This window comes from Acanthaster planci, linkage group LG01 (genome assembly GCF_054643075.1).
Source record: "Acanthaster planci isolate LZ-2023a linkage group LG01, COTS_SCS, whole genome shotgun sequence".
NCBI classification, from domain to species: domain Eukaryota; kingdom Metazoa; phylum Echinodermata; class Asteroidea; order Valvatida; family Acanthasteridae; genus Acanthaster; species Acanthaster planci.
This window is the reverse complement of record NC_141777.1, coordinates 29,489,369-29,505,456: the sequence shown is the minus strand read 5'-3', so window position 1 is coordinate 29,505,456 and position 16,088 is coordinate 29,489,369. Positions and strand designations below refer to the sequence as shown.

Genomic DNA, 16,088 nt, shown 5'->3' with positions numbered 1-16,088 from the left:
CTTCCCTTCCCTTCCCTTTTCCTTCCCTTCCCTTCCCTTCCTTAACAAACCAAACCAAACCAAACCAAAGCATGCAAAATCCCAAAAATTAAGCTTCACACCTCCGTGAAAGATTTTTCAGGTTAAGAGAATGTCCCAATAGCATGTGCATATGCGTGCGCCAACATCCCTGAGATTTCTGAAACACAAATGAAATTCTTGTCTGGTCACTTATCTTTCAATTTCTTTTAAATTTTTTGTGGGTTAACCAATTACATTTTTAATTATTCCCACAAAACAAAATCACCCCCAAAAAGTGATTTTTCCGAAGTCTGATTGGAGCCGTTTTTCAAGTGGCAACCCTCAACTTTCGGGGGCACTTAGGACCATTTTTCAACCCTAGTTGTTAGCCATTCTGCTCTCATATGAAAGCTCAAAGACCCAGGGAGTTGATCCTGGCAACGATTTACACAATCTCACCATTTTGGGGGCCAAACAATCTCCTTTTTCAAAAGATACTGTGGGGGGGGCACTTTTAATGCTAATGAGCTGGTCAAAAATTCTCACTTGAATTAGTGGTCTGCACCCTTTACATGTACGGTACGTGTACGCGTAGCAAATGTTGCTAGACTGGTACCTAGTCTTGTATCCTGTTCAAAACATCAATAGTGTACAAAGCGTGTAGAATTTAGAACTCCATGCGATATATGCATCGGTAGTACTGAGCTATCGCCAGTCAACACGTGCAATTCTTGGTAGGCCCTACATGTTCTTCATAAAAACATCATTTTCTTAGACTAACCTTTAGCACAGTATGCTGTAAAGTGAACAGAAATGCGGGGAAGTAAGCGCCGTAAACACGGAAAGGGGAGAAGGAGAAAGAGGAGAAAAATTGACCTTCTAGCAATCAGTCGGAAAGTGAATGAAAGAAAGAAAAAAGTACAAACCGGAGCGATTTCAGAGAATCATAGGTAAGCCATCTTTTTCCGACATTGCTAATTTATTGGCACATATAATTAATCATGTCTGGAAATGACACCGAGGATTTCTCAAAAGCGCCCTAGACACTGTAGCTCGTAAGCCTGAAGAAACCTGTAGAGAGGAGACAAGGAGAAGCAACTTGGGCTACAGTGAGGCCCGTCCACGCCCCAAACTAAACCTCACGCTCATGTTGGTGTGATGTTTCCTGATGGAGGCTTTGCCGACCAGGCCTATTATTCAGATTCAGGCTTAGGCCTACATGATGTAATTAATTCCATGTGGACGCCCCTAATCTTTCCCTGCAGTGACCTATTGAGTATGAACCAACTGAAAGCAACAAGATGTCCTAAAAAGTAATTTTAACATTTTTAGCAGTTAAAATATCAGATTTTTATTTTTCAGATCAACTCATTACCATGCATAGGCCTACTACTTGTGCACAGGTTGTTAAGTGGCGTCCATGTACTACATGGAATTCTTTCCCTTGAACTCAGGGGGACCCTAGACTAATGCTGGTGACCACAATTATTACATGTATGAGGTTGAGATGGTTGAAAGGAACCAGACATAATTTTTCATTGTTATGGAAGTAAATTCAGGGAGTCGTTGCAGAATACCACGCCACTCGAAATGTGGGCCCACCCCTTGAAAATCTCTTTCTATGGAGTCGAATATGGTTAAATGCAAAATCGATGCAGTCAACACAACCATGACAAACTTGAAGTATAATGCAATAAAGCAAACTTAAAGGGGAAGGTAAGAAAAAGTATTCCAATGCAGTCTTCCAGGGCGGCTGTATTGATGCTAGTCTAACTAGGACTCTACGAATCGCAAGTTCAACCCTCCTATGCAAAGATGTATTCTTGTCAAAGTTGTCGTATCAGTCAAAATCAGTCCAATGACCCCTATGTTCTGGGGCAAATCAAGTGGAAGGAATTTTTGACCATTTGTGACTGTTACAACAAAAGGAGGGTAAAACATTTGGACATGGTCGGCCAGACAATGCTGATATGAGGATTTGTTCGTAAGGAAGTTACTTATTTATTTTTAGTCTATTTTGACATGGCTATCCTTATAAGTAATTTAACTGCATTTCTGAAGGGCCTTGATAAATACATATTGTTCGAAACAAAACCACATTCACACACAGACAAAAAGCTACTTTGGAGGGGATGAGTCATCATGCCAATATTGAAAAAAGGGTAACACACAAGAATGCTGTGTTTAGCACATTACGGGATGTGACGGGTTATTCTGCATTTGTGTCAATTTCAGTCCTAATGATCTGGATGGTTGCCTGCCATTTTCACATCTGTTGGTTCTGTTTGTTTACAGGGCACAGCTGGGATTACAGTCAGGATCTGCAAACCAAACTCCAGGCATTACAGAGGTACCCTACAAAGGCCTTCTCACATCATTTTAGGGCTTTAGATGCATGTTTAACCCAAACTTTTTTTTAACATTTTCCACTTGGAACATTTTAACACAAGAGCTTGATCTTCAAAAGATCACAAGTCCCTACAAGCCCATCTCATGTTATTGTTATTATTTATTTCGCATCAACAAACAAACAAATAGCTTACATTTATAAGACATCGCAACAAAGACATAAGTCAGAGGCATTTGCCAGGAATTTAAAAAGTCACAAGTCAACGGGGCGTTGAACAAACTGTGGTGAAAGCATTCCTTTGTCATTGCTCATCTTACTTGATGCCTGTCTTCTGAAACTGTGTGACTGACTCATTTACATTCGTAGTGCTCTTGGTTGACCAGACAGAAGACAATTCACAAAGATCAGACAGACAGAATTCCACAGTTTTTGAGTGTTGGTGGTGTTTTTGAAACTAAAAACTTTGATGTCCAATGTGGAATTCTTCCCAATCGGACTAAACATTTTGGATTGGAGATTGCATGCCTACTGTATTGAACTGTACTGTGCATCATTTCTAGATTGAGACTTCAAGTGCAGAAAAGCATGCAAAACAAAGGCCGACTTCACTAATGAATGAAGAAACAAATTGTGTAAAATGTTCACGAATTTCATGTGTCTGTCTAATGTTTTTATTTAGGTTTTTGGACTGCACACTTTACACACATTCTATGTTAAACAATGGCCTGTACTTATGCAAAAGGTAGGAAAACGCTTTATTAAATGTGAAGTCTTTGAACTTAGGAACTTATAAAGCTACCTCAAAAGCTCTACTTTTGTCAACTTGTTGAATGCCAGGAGGACTACAGTTCAGACAGTAGTGTTGAGCAAGAGCCGTCTGCTTATGAGCAACTTCTGACAACCCTAGGTACAACGACTGAGGAACAGTACTCAGGTACTTTCACAATCCATGAAATGAATCTTGCGCACCCATAATGTAACTCAGCTGACATTGTCTTGTTACTTCAGCCTTACTTTTACTCCCTGATCTAACACTTCAATCACTTGGGGGCTCAGAAAGGAGTTGGCTAAAATACTCGTCAAACTATCAGTGAAGCCTTGGTTGTTATGGTTGTTAAAATCTTTTTACCTTGTGACCTACAGTATACTGCAAACAAGTATGACACATCGTCCACTGAGACATCTGGCTCCACCCACAATAATAAATATATGTATTAATCCCAAGGTCATTTAGTCAGTCTCAAGCACATGCCAGACCAGTGTTGTCAGTTTCTCACTGTCACTTAACTCCATGGATAGTGACATTGATGTATCTTTGTCACTGTTCATCCTGAGATACTTGTAACCTGATGTGCGACTGACTTTTCAGCAACTTTATTGTCTGGACTTCTATTCTTCTATAACTGGTTTGACATGAGTGCAGTCAGTTTGAAATTAAACTTTCTTTGTGCATTCTTGTGACGATAGGGGACAGTCTGTTAAGTCCACTAATTCTTGGTAACATTCTTAGTATTGGAATTAAAATATTTTTTTCTTTTACCTTATCAAAGTGTTCCCAAATTATTTTCACTGGCCGAATTTATCTACATCCATTAGCTGCATTGAGAGAACTGATTTGGCAGTTTGGGCAGTTGGCTACTGACTATCTGTATGCTCCTTGCACAGATGATGAAGATGACGAAGAAGACGATGAAGGAAGTGACGACGATGAGGAGGAGGAAGAGGATGAAGGAAATGAGGAAGCAGAGAATGAAGATGAAGATGGAGGTAAGAGATTGCTGGAGACACAAGGCCCCTTTCAACATTTGTGAACTATTTGTTGGATCAGTGTCAAATGTATCCGTCCGTTGTGGTGTTCCTTGTATTTAGCGAGCTTTATCGTGGTTTCAATTGTTCTTACAGTTAATGTAGTCAGCATTGCAGTCCTGTTTTTTTGCTTATTCAGAAAAAAATGTTTCTAAATACAAAAGGTTTAGAGAATCATCTTTTAATTTGCAGACGTATTTCCTGAAAAATCTGCCGATACAGATGTGGCAGACTTGAGCCAATCTGTAGAGGACGAAGAGGAAGTGGAACTTCAAGATGATGAAGATGATGACGAAGATGAGACTGCTAGTAATGAAGGGAGCGATGAAGGCACAGCAGAGGAAGATGATGCAAAGACTCAGTTGAGAGGTAGGACCAAATCTGCCGCTTGTCATAATGAAGACACAGTTTGGATCCTACTCATTGGAAGGATCCAAATTAAAATTCTTTAGATATTGCAGTGAATAGAACGATGCAGCACTTCTTGGGAAAATACAAGGTTAAACTCAGGAATCCTCAGAACCACACAGTGAGAAATGACACAATGTCGTGTAATTTCTTTAACCTATAACCACCTCATTCCTTCATAATGCACGAGGACGTTTTGAAGACTAATTATTAATTAAAGAAAGTATAACCTAACCGGTGTAACTTTCTTAGCAGAAGAGCTTAGGGGTTGCCTTATCCCAACCCTACTCTGACCATTGAAACTATGAAGAATCTTGATGGATTCAGCATGATTTATACTTTCCTAGTTAGCACTGTACATGTACATTTAAGATATTCAAATTGTGGACTATGAATGATAGAAACCACACTTGGGCCCACATTTGACTAGACGTCCACAGTTGACAATCATGTGTAAAACACGAGAGATTTTCCAAAAAAGTTGAAGTATGAAAAAAAGGAGAGGAATAGGGGTCCAAGCTGGTAGATATTTATAAAGATGCATGTGTTTCAACAAAAGCACTCATGTTCATCAGTCTTAGACATTGAAACATCATAAAGAACATGTGCTCTGATTGGAGATTTTACACTTTTAGCTAAGTAGAGCCAAGTACAACTTTCATGTTAATTTTGTAGATCCCTTTTATAGGAGGGTAGCACAGGACATCGGGGAAGGTGTTGCTAGTCAGTTGGCCAAGGGAGAGGTGATACACAAACTACAGGCAAAGGTAAAGTTCAAAGCTTACATGCATCGGTATGATTTTTTCATGGATAGTCACAAAAGTGGCCATCCAAATTTAGCAGTAATACAGGGAATTGCAAATTTGTGTAATGTTCTGTCTTTTATGGACTTAATCAGAAAGACAGGCTGCATTGTTGACCTGTACTTTGTCTGGTGACTGAAACATTTGCATGGGCACTTCAAGTCTTCAGTTAGTCACCAGGCACATGGAATAATCATCAGGTGGCCAAGTAAAATCTTTGTGTGTGGAAGTCTTCATGGATAGTGTCTTTGTCTTTATGTTTGTAAGGGTTCCTGGGGCATGGGCTCCACCATGTATGTTGCTGAAATTACAAAGTTTGCATATGACATGCTGTCATGAAATTTCTGTGTTAAAAGTATGAAATGTAATATGAAAAGCTGGAATTTGGTTTGTTTGTTTTTTAAATCTAGTGGAACACCTTAGGCAGACTTGTCTTTTCTTCCACGTCTGCCAAAAAGCCATTCAGCCTCAAGATCCCAGATCATGTGACATTCAAAGAATTGAATGTAAGTCTTTAATTTTTACCACATTGTCTTGTGCTGAATTCCTGAGTTAGTGGTTACATTGCAACTGACCACCAATGAACAGACTAATTTTCGCATGCAGAAACTTCTGTTTATGTCAAAGTTCTTTGACTGTATAATGTCATATACGTGTGTTTGCCTGAAGTCACTTTTACAGAGCACACAAGTCACTGGGCTCAAATAATATTGATTTGGAAAAACCAACGCACCAACCAAATTATTCTGCCGTGTGTATTGCTAATGACGGGTTCTCTGCAGACAGCTACTCAGTGCAGAAATTTTCAAAGATATACTTTCTGCTTTCATAACAATTTATCTTTTGTGTTCCACAATTGTCTTGGCTCATGCTCAGATCAAGAAGAGGATATCTGGCCAATGGGAAGTCAACAATAAACAGTTTGTCCCGTCAGGGTCTCAGGACCTGTTCTCTCCACTGCAACTGGAGCTCTTCACAATCATGAACTCTTACCAGGTAATCTGGCAGGAATTGAATCAATTTTCTTCTGGACACTTCATGGAGTACCCAGTCATTCTTATAATTTTTCAGTCAAAGTCTTGGAAAAGGGTCTGTCTGGATAGAGTGTACAATGTACGTTATTGAAAATTTTACAAGTTGTTTAAAGTGTGTAACGATAAGGCAGAAGTGTGACAGAATGCTGGTAGAGCCTTCATACAATAAAATATTCTGCATGATTCAATTGCAACATCTCTTCTCAGGACTTGCTGTACACAGAGAGAACACACAAGAACGCTGAGGAGATATGTAACGTGTACTGCCTGCACTTACTCAACCACATAGTCAAGTAAGGAAAAGTGACTGATTCTAATTTATGATGTATCCTGATTGGGCAAAAATGAGAGTTGATTTCTGGGATAGGGTTAGGGTCAGAAATAAACCATATTACTACAGTTATGGGCCTTGCAGATAATGCCTAGTCAGTTGGTTGAGTAACCCTCTTCCTGCGTTAACACGCGGTAGTTAAATCATCTGGAAACATTTACGTTGCCATTGTGCTTTCTCGTAAGCACAATTTCCTTGCAGTGGATTTCTCTGAAATTATACATGTTTTCCTTTATTTACGTAGGTCAAGAGAGATTGTGTTAAAACACAACACCATGCTGTCCAAGGATAATACTCTGGATACTGAGTAAGTCTGTATCTATGATTAGTTCCAGTTATTAATTACAGAAAGTTCCCTGCATTCTCCTCTGTTTTTCACTTTGATCAAGTTATTGCAGTGAGGGAGTATTCCAGAGGTCGTGGGTTTCACACCAGTCAATTTTTTGGTTGAACACAAGGCAGATTAAAAATGAACATACTTGATTTCCCAAGTTTTGATAAGCTGGTGAATGCTGAAAAATCACTGTATTCTATCTGAGTGATCCTGATTGCCATTTCCGAGGTTTACAGCACAATTCCTTCTGATGTGGAACTTAAAAGGTGCCTGGCTTCTGACTAGTATTTAGAGAACAAAGATGTGTACAGTTTTGGAGATTGGCAGCGTTGGGCTGGTTATCTTAATTTTCAGAGGAGAGCGTCAATAAAGTGGTCCAGAGTTTAGTATTGTGTGATTCTATGGTCAAGCTAACATTTCTTCCTCCTTTTCTGGGAACATTCTCTCTGGTCAAAGGTGTCCTTTTGGTCAAAATTAGTCAAGTAATGTGTGTCTTTGTGTTGCAATTAAACATTGAACTGTCTTTGACCGTTCAAATCAAATGTTAATAATTTCTGTTTCAGGACAATGAGAGATCAAGGCCTCACTAGGCCACGCATCCTGGTTGTAGTCCCATTCCGCAATGCGGTCCTCCGTATTGTTAATACCTTCATCAAGCTGTTGCTGGCAGCAGACAGTCAGAACTTAGGTCGGAGGAAACGCTTCAGTGATGAGTATGGAGAGGCAGAGGAACGCCCACCGAGTAAGCACCCAATGCCAGGTAAGCAACATTTCAATGCTTTTGCCTTCCATGCTTAGCAGAATTATAACCATTTTTTTCAGCTTTGTGATAACAGCTGCCCATCAACAGTAGTACTTTCAAAATTAAGGTTGGTTAAAACATCCCAAAGAATATAAGAATAGTGATAAAAAATGCCTGTGTTACAAAACAAAATGGCCTTGAATGTTGCGTTTTTCAAATTCTTCACCACTGAAGTTCTGAGTCTTTTCCAGAAGTTGTTGGAGTGTTATCAGGACTTTTAAGCATTACCATACTAGCGTGACATATTGATGCTGCTCATGGATGCTTGGACTGTGTTTGTGAACTGTAGATGGACTGTGGCCTTGACATGAGAACCAAGGAGGGATACATGCATTGTTCATGCGTTGTTTCATTGAGTGCACCTGACCATTGAATTGTTTTTGATTTTATCTAATAGTCAAACCCCTAAGAAGTATTTGACAAGGCAGAGGAGGGCTCCATCTTAACGAATAACTTTGCATGAACTAGCAGAGTATTGAAAAGAAACACATGAAATTGTTTCTCATAAGAAGTTGGAGGGAAAATGTTAAAAATTGAACGAAGTTTGCAACTCTTGTTTTATTTATTTTGTACATTTTGATTCAGACGCGAGCATTATGACTTTGTTTCTCATTAACTATTGGTTATTTTTTAGAGGACTGGGAGTCCACCTTTGCTGGCAACACCGACGATCACTTCAGGATAGGTCTGGCAATCACTCGTAAACGACTCCAGCTGTACACAAACTTCTACATGTCCGACATCATTATTGCATCACCGCTAGGCCTGAGAACCCTCATCGGAACCAAGGGGTAAGGTTCTATCAAGCTGATGGCTGAATGGGTTTGCTGATTCACAAAGCTACATACCTGTAACCATAGGGATCCCAGTTATTCTCACCCTAGCAACAGGATTCTTTAGATGTTAGCGCTCACCCGCTTGACGGTTTTGTTCTTCCTGGAATCCTTTAGAGTCATCCCATATAGGGGAATCCAGTGGCTCACTCTTTGGTTGTTACAAAAAGTTTATCTGTGAAAATGCTGCACTATCGAGAAGAATGAAGAAAACTGTATTGGGGGTTTTATATGCAGGTTTACATACATGTGATAGTATCTATTAGTTCTAAACTGAATCCAGTGGGTTGACTCATAATTCATTGGCAATTGCGTGCTCACTGTCAGGTGAGAGCGTCATTTCAACTGTCAGCTTTTAAGTTTCTTCAAATGATAGAAAGTCAGATGTGACTGTCCTGCAGGGCATTTTTTGTTCCAGTCAAAAAAGTCATGGTTGTTCCAAGTAAGGTGGTTGCGTAATATCGGCCAATGTTCCATTGCCTGTAATGGAATCAGTGCCTCGCAATCAGTAAGTGTTATAGATCCTACATCAGAAAATTTGCCTCAAAGTGTCTGAAAAGTGGCAAAAGCAGATAATTGTTTAAAAGTTGATGTCATTACGAAATGTATGTTCTCACGACTGAAGATATTAAAGACAGATTGTAACAACAAGAAACTATCCAGTTTTCTTTTAGTCACAATTAAGATCTCACTTTGTGCCTGTTTACAGGGAGAAACATCAAGACTATGACTTCTTGTCCTCCATTGAATTACTCATCATGGATCAGACTGATGTGTTTCTCATGCAGAACTGGGAGCATATCATGGTATGTCTCAAACTTAAACCGCAGCCCTCCGGTTTATTTTGACTAGAAACCCCGCTTCAGGCGACAACATACAAGGGTTGTCAAGATGAGATACCTTCTAAATGTAGCATTTTCCAACAAACCAACCATCCCAAGGCCAAATAGCCACACAGGGCCCTAGATTGCAAATCCTCACCGGGTCCATGTTACTGCTCACGCTCATTATTGCGGAAATGGCAATTACTCTGCTGCCACTGACTCAGGCTTAAACAGCTGTTTCATGATCTTGCACCAGGCAGACTCTGAGTTAAGATACACCCCCATCAGTCTTTCGCTGGGTTTTTGTTTGTGAGTTTGGCCGGTAACTCCAGTAACTGCAAGCAGTTGCTGAGAATTGTGTAGCCTTTTACCCTGAGGTGAAATGTGCACCAACTTTAATCTAGTTGCATTTTTGTGGAACTTTACAGCATCTGATGGAGTACATGCATCTGCAGCCCAGAGACTCTCACGGCGTAGATTTCTCAAGACTCAGAGAGTGGACGCTGAATGGATGGTGAGTGGTTAGTTGGTTTTGAGTGGTGAGTGGATGATGAGTGGTCACAGGATGCTCAGTAGTTTTGTTTCATTTATTACTACATTCAACATTGATAAACACCAATAACAGGATGGGTATTTAAAACAAAAAAATGATTCAAATTTTTGCAGTATGTAGTAAAAATATGTAGAAAGACTTCACTACATACAAGTAAATGTGCATATAAGTACAAAGTAATATCCGTGGATGGAGAGTGGGTAGTAAATGTTTATTCATTAATTGTCATTTGACAGTGACAGGTTCCTGGTTGACATTTAAATCACAGATAGTTACTTGTCAGGGGTCTCTTGCTTCACTCTACAGACTCGGAAAAATTGGAAATTTCATGAATTATGACTGGCGAGTTTTCTCTCTTTGAAACTGATATATTGTATTAAAAAGATAGCATGACCCTTTTATGTAAATGGTATAACTTCAAATATGGCACTTTTTTTTTCTGAAGGAGTAAGTACTACCGACAGACGCTGATCTTCAGCAGTATAACCACTCCAGAGATCAATTCACTGTTCAACAAGCATTGTGCTAATATCCTTTCAGTGTACTTGCTTGAGTTGGGTCAGCTTCTTAACCACATTCCTTGACATTAATTGGTTCTCACGTGATGAAGGGATTCGGGAGGAATTGTGAGGGTTTGGGGAAAAAGAAAGCTTAAGTTTGGCACATTTAGGCTGTGAAATTTGACTTTGGTTAGCGTCGTTTTTCTGCTAACTACAAGGCCTTAAAGTTAATGCATCATAGCATAAAACGTACGACCACACAAAACACAGGATATATCACTTTCTTTTTTTAGATATGTTAATAATGTTTCTTTCTCAAATCTTTTTTTTGCCAAAGCTATACTTTGTAATGCTTGAAGCTTTACAAAATGTTACATTTTTTTCTTTTCAAATAAATCAACATGAACTCTAAGATTAAGCCTAACCACAAACAGCCTCATTTCTTAAAGATATTATCCTTAGTATGTCTGTTTAGATTTGGCCGGCAAGGCCGTGGTGTACAACCCTCCAGTAACAGGCTCCATTTGCCAAGTAATTACACAGCTGCCGCAGGTTGGTAATTCAGAATTATTGTCTCTATCTAGGTTACGGTAATTTGAAACCTGGTTCCAAATTTCAATCTCACATGCGTGCATCAAGACTTGACATTTTACACATCTGAATGACGACAGCTGATGGATGAAGATGTGTAAAAGCAGTGGTAACTAAAGTGCATTGGAACGTGGCATGCATTTATGACCTACAGTGAATATTTTATCCTAGGGTGAAAAATTTCACACCTGATATGTGCATACATTCATGTAGTTTGAATTCTGAATTTCCTTTTTTTGTTGTTGATGAAACCACGTCTTACTTGACAGTGTGTTATTAAGGGAATACATGTAAGTATGTGCTTGGCTGGTCTTAAGCGCACATTTAGGAGAATACACGATTAATGCCCAAGCTGCTGGGCATTATCAGCGTTCATTCTCCAAGACCAGCCGAGCACATATTTATTCCCATTCATAAATACTATTTTAGTCAGAGAGTCAAGGAAATCAATATTTGATAAATTTCCAAGGGTTTTGTTCAAAAATTGTATTTTCATTTTTCCCAAAACCCCCTTCCATTTGATGGGATATTCATTGAGCAAGTAATAAAAAAGAATCTCCTTATATGGACTTGGAGCGCACGTGGCGAGTTCCGCCTGTTGCTTGCACACAGACTCTTGACCAATCGGAATCATTTAAACTGTCTCGTACCCAGGCACCAGAATGTGCTTTATGCAGGGGGCATTACCAAATTGCAGCGGGCATTATCAAATGTTAATACATGGGTCATGGGACGTGTTTTGACCAAAAGGAATAGAAAAACTGTCCCAGGTATTTATGAATACAAATTAAGTACTGAAAGTACTGAGAGTTAAGAATTTTTCCTTGGTTTGTATTAACCACTTGCTGCCGGGGAACCCCGTTTCGAGTGCCATAGGTTTATACGCAAAGTTAGGGTGCCCAAAATGGGACGAAAGAGCTGGCCTGTGTAATAAAATATCATACCCGGAACAAAAGACCTGCTGCTGGGAATTATCATTTTTCGGCTTGCATTTTTCAAAGGTAATCCTTCACTGTTTTTAAACAGTATACCACTGTTTGGGGCATAGGGGCAAAGGTTACCTGTCAGCTTAGAGTAGCTACCAAACAGTCATTCGTGTGGCTGTAAACATCCATTAAATGAAATGATGAATTTTTAAAGAGTTTTGAAAATTAAAAATCTTGAAAATCGCCCATATGTGGGCACTGCATTTTTAAAAGCACCCGGCAGCGTGTGGTTAAACAGGTTCAGCTAGGTTTGATAGACAATGGTGCCATATTTTGAAAAGATATACATAGTTCCTGGGTGGTATTGAAGTAGACTTGAATATTGCAGGTGTTCCATCGGATAGAGTGCCAGAGTTTTATGGAGGAGCCAGACAAGAGATTTGACTTCTTTGTGTCGAAGGTGAGTAGATATGTGAGAGAGAAATTTTGGAGATGACGAGTAGAATTAGGTGTGATGTCTGTGAAAGTGTTATAAAATGGCACTCGGTGCTGTTTGTCGCAACCCTGCCTGGGTTTTCTACATTCTTGTTTGGGATGCTGTATGGTGATCTCAGCTGTGTCCCATTTCCACGAGAGCGTACTCTGTCTTTCAAAAGAGATCCAAAGTTTGAATTTCTTGTGAAATTTCCTCCGGCATCTTTTTGTCGTGCTGAAAAATCCATTCTAAATATTGATTGATATAAATTTGTGGAGTGGGTTTGGAGATGTGTAATTGCATTTTGGTGTCAGCTTGTCGCATGAGTATGTTTCAAGTTCCATACAAATGTAAATGACAAGTAAATCAAAGACTAAAACCTGCCTTGATAATGTGAAACATAGCGTACCTTCAGTGCATTGTAGCCATGTTTGCTCTTAGCACAAGTTGACATCCAGTTTTCACTTCACATTTTGAATCAAGTATGAAGTGAGTTTTTGGCAGGGTTTCAATAAGGAACCAACCTAGACATTTTTCCTGGACAAGTTGGCACACAGTGAAGCTCATTTTTTTTCTTTGGACACACAGATCTTGCCTCGGTACCAGGATCCTACGATGGTGGGTACACTGATCTATGTCCCCAGCTACTTTGACTTTGTTCGACTTCGTAACCACTTCCGCAAGGAGGAAATTCATTTTGCACAGATATGCGAGTAAGTGAAACTTACAGGCTAGGTTTCAACTTACAGATATCATTTTGAAAATCTACAATATTAGCTGAATGGCATGCTTATGTGGATTGTGGATAATGATTTGAAGTGGTAACACTAATTATAAAATTCTTTAATTATTCAATCAAAGTGTAGAATGTCCAACTGAAAAACTTGTTCAGAATTTCAATTTTTTTTGTTTTTTGTTTCCTTTTAATATCAGAAAGAAAAGGAATGTAATTTTTTGGATAGTATTTCTGGCCTTGCAGTTTGTCATATTGAGTGGGCAATCATGTCGCTGTCCTAAGTTTCCAAAGCAAATTACACTGTTTTTATTGTTGTGGTTATTTTTGCGTAGGTACACCAGTCAGCCCAACATCTCTCGAGCCAGACTCTACATTGCCAACAGATCCAGGCATCTGCTACTGTTCACAGAACGTTTCTATTACTTCAGAAGGTGTGATTCTCCAAAAAGGCTTAAAAATTATCATATTGAATGTTCAGAATAGAGGGAGGGAAATTACAAACTGGAGAAATGCACTAGTACTAAATCCTCTGACTGATTCAGAAAAGTTTTACCATTTATGTCTGATATAGAAAGCTTAAGAACCACACATGACTTTAAATTTGCACTGTTCTCTTCAACACAGTTAGTTTATGATGCAGATCAGTGAATCAAGCAGGCATAGATGAAGCTTGCTATGTGCAGTTGGGTGCCGTGGGCTCGTCACAGTGTGAATTTTGCAATTTTAAACAAGTCTTTCTAAGCGACCTTGTCGTGAATCAAGTCCGTGAGCTATTCGAATTAAACTGTGACAAAGGTGTTCCTTTTACAGTTCTTTCTTTTAATCCCATTTTAATTGTGAATTGACCTGTAATTGACTAGATCACAGCAATGACATCTCTGTCAGAATATATTTGTTAGGAAGTGTGATTTTACGGTGTGAACAGCATAGATTCTAATTTGGTTTTTCACATTTTTTGTTGTTGCAGGCTCAAGATAAAAAAAATCCACAATATCATCTTCTATCAGCTTCCAAGCCATCCTCAGTTCTACAGCGAGCTGTGCAACATGCTGCAACTTCTGCAAGGTGCTGCAGAGCACAACTGCAGCATCCTGTACACACGCTACGATGCCCAGAGACTGGCCGCAGTTGTCGGGTCCACTCGCTGCAGACACATGCTGTCCTCGGACAAAGACGTGCACTTGCTGGTCACCGGAGCAGACAGCTAATAGAGGGAGCCCGAGGGAGTTACAGCACCTTCATGGGAGAAAAAAGTTGACCCTTGATGGCAGATGAGGCATCACGAAGTTCAGGAAATCTGGCATGGGCCTCAGTGTCATGAGAGGGTTGCTCATTACTGAAAGATATCGGTCTCATGTAGATATGCAGCACCAGGCAGGTTTTAAAGTTCCTGCTATGATAAAGAAAACAGTGCTATTGGAAGATGTTTTGTGTCCTTTCTGGGCCCACTTACACTGGTGAATTGGTTATCTAGGAGCCAGTGTTGGAGGCAGCAAACAGGTGATGTACTAGCTGTGAGCTCTGGTTCATCGGGCTTGGTTTAATGTGCAGTGTGTTTGTTACATCAGCAATCAGTTGACAGAAACTCGAGTCCCAGCCATGATATCACAGATCTTTTCATACCCTTAGTTAAATGGACGAGAAAATACTTATGCACAAGAAAGTAAGTATACAGTTTGTTTATAGTGAAGAATGCCTTTTAAACATTGGGTTGGTGTCAATATGGTATGCATGTGACTTCCCAATGGTTTAAATGTTTCAGGAAAACAGCAGGCTACCACTGCTTTAATCAGGCAGGCGTTTTCCCCTAAAATCACCGTATTTCTATTTGTAATTCAGTTTTCCCTTTTTCTCACAATTGATCTCCATTTGTGTTTAATTCTTCATGTCTACTGTATGATGGTACTTACTTTGAGAAAACTCAACACACTGTACCTGCCAGCTCTGTGATTGTTTGGTACTTACTTTTCATTCACATGCACCTTAAATAGTGCCTCAGTACAGGATTTGTGATGCAAGATTCAAACTAGTTTTTGAAATTTATGTTATCTATTCATGAGAATAAGTGGGCGTGTTTGAGCATGCTGCACATGTTCACACGAGTGTACTTCTGAGCACACAAATGGCAAGAGTGCAACCCGCGGATCGGGGACAATACACTCTCACTGGAGCACATTCTTGATCCGATGGTAAAGTGCATGCACCATATTTCTGCACTCGGGAGTCAACACAAGTAGCACACTCGAATGCTTCCACTAGTTCTGTGAACCACGAAGACTTGGAGCGCACTGAAAAGTATCTGCCTTTTTTGGACAAGACGACGGTACTGAAGATCTGTGAGCATTTGTTATATTCAGCTTGCAGTGATGCGATTTCTCAGAAATTGTCAGGATTGATACTAAAAATTCCAGTTTCAGAGGTTAATCAGTTTGCTGCCCTCAAAATTTGTTTTTGTAAAAACACTAAAGAGAGAGATTGATATCATCATAGCCATGATAGAGAGAACTCATGCTTTAACTATTAAAAGCCATAAAAGTCACTGTTTTTATTATCATTGTTTCAGCCCCTATGCTGGACGACTTTTCTCCATCCCCCAATCTCAGCCCCAAATATGAAATGAAAGCTGACTACATGGTAGCTACTTGATCCCCCTTTCCCTATCTCTCAAAAGATACACTGTACAGCTTGGGAAGTTTACTTGTATGGTTAAAAATTATCTATTTTTCAAAGATCACAATAAATTTGACGGCTCAAAAAGAATGAAACGGGTTCAGTTTTCGTG

The 16,088-nt window shown here is 39.6% G+C and overlaps 1 protein-coding gene across 2 annotated transcripts; it reads left to right on the top strand.

Moving 5' to 3' along the window:
- Positions 1 to 69: 69 nt before the first annotated feature.
- On the top strand, positions 70 to 16,071 carry utp25 (UTP25 small subunit processor component). Of its 2 annotated transcripts, none has more exons than XM_087136992.1 (20): positions 70 to 950; positions 2,296 to 2,350; positions 3,188 to 3,284; positions 4,016 to 4,117; positions 4,379 to 4,525; positions 5,240 to 5,331; positions 5,778 to 5,873; positions 6,244 to 6,363; positions 6,609 to 6,694; positions 6,977 to 7,039; positions 7,630 to 7,826; positions 8,503 to 8,659; positions 9,411 to 9,507; positions 9,954 to 10,039; positions 10,524 to 10,608; positions 11,056 to 11,130; positions 12,484 to 12,555; positions 13,159 to 13,283; positions 13,639 to 13,737; positions 14,274 to 16,071. In XM_087136992.1, the coding sequence occupies exons 1-20, from the start codon at positions 814 to 816 to the stop codon at positions 14,512 to 14,514; spliced, it is 2,229 nt and encodes a 742-aa protein (XP_086993118.1). In that variant the 5' UTR covers positions 70 to 813; the 3' UTR covers positions 14,515 to 16,071. The 2 variants fall into 2 exon arrangements, with proteins under 2 accessions (XP_086993118.1, XP_086993109.1); XM_087136983.1 differs by having other exon boundaries at positions 72 to 950; positions 4,349 to 4,525.
- The last annotated feature ends 17 nt before the right edge of the window (positions 16,072 to 16,088 follow it).

What these genes read in the sequence shown, in the direction of transcription:
- utp25 (XM_087136983.1), top strand. Translation starts at nt 814, where the DNA reads ATGCGGGGAAGTAAGCGCCGTAAACACGGAAAGGGGAGAAGGAGAAAG. An exon ending in TCAACAAGCATTGTGCTAAT is followed by an intron (nt 10,609 to 11,055) that starts ATCCTTTCAGTG and finishes GTCTGTTTAGAT; the next exon opens with TTGGCCGGCAAGGCCGTGGT. An exon ending in TTGACTTCTTTGTGTCGAAG is followed by an intron (nt 12,556 to 13,158) that starts GTGAGTAGATAT and finishes TTGGACACACAG; the next exon opens with ATCTTGCCTCGGTACCAGGA.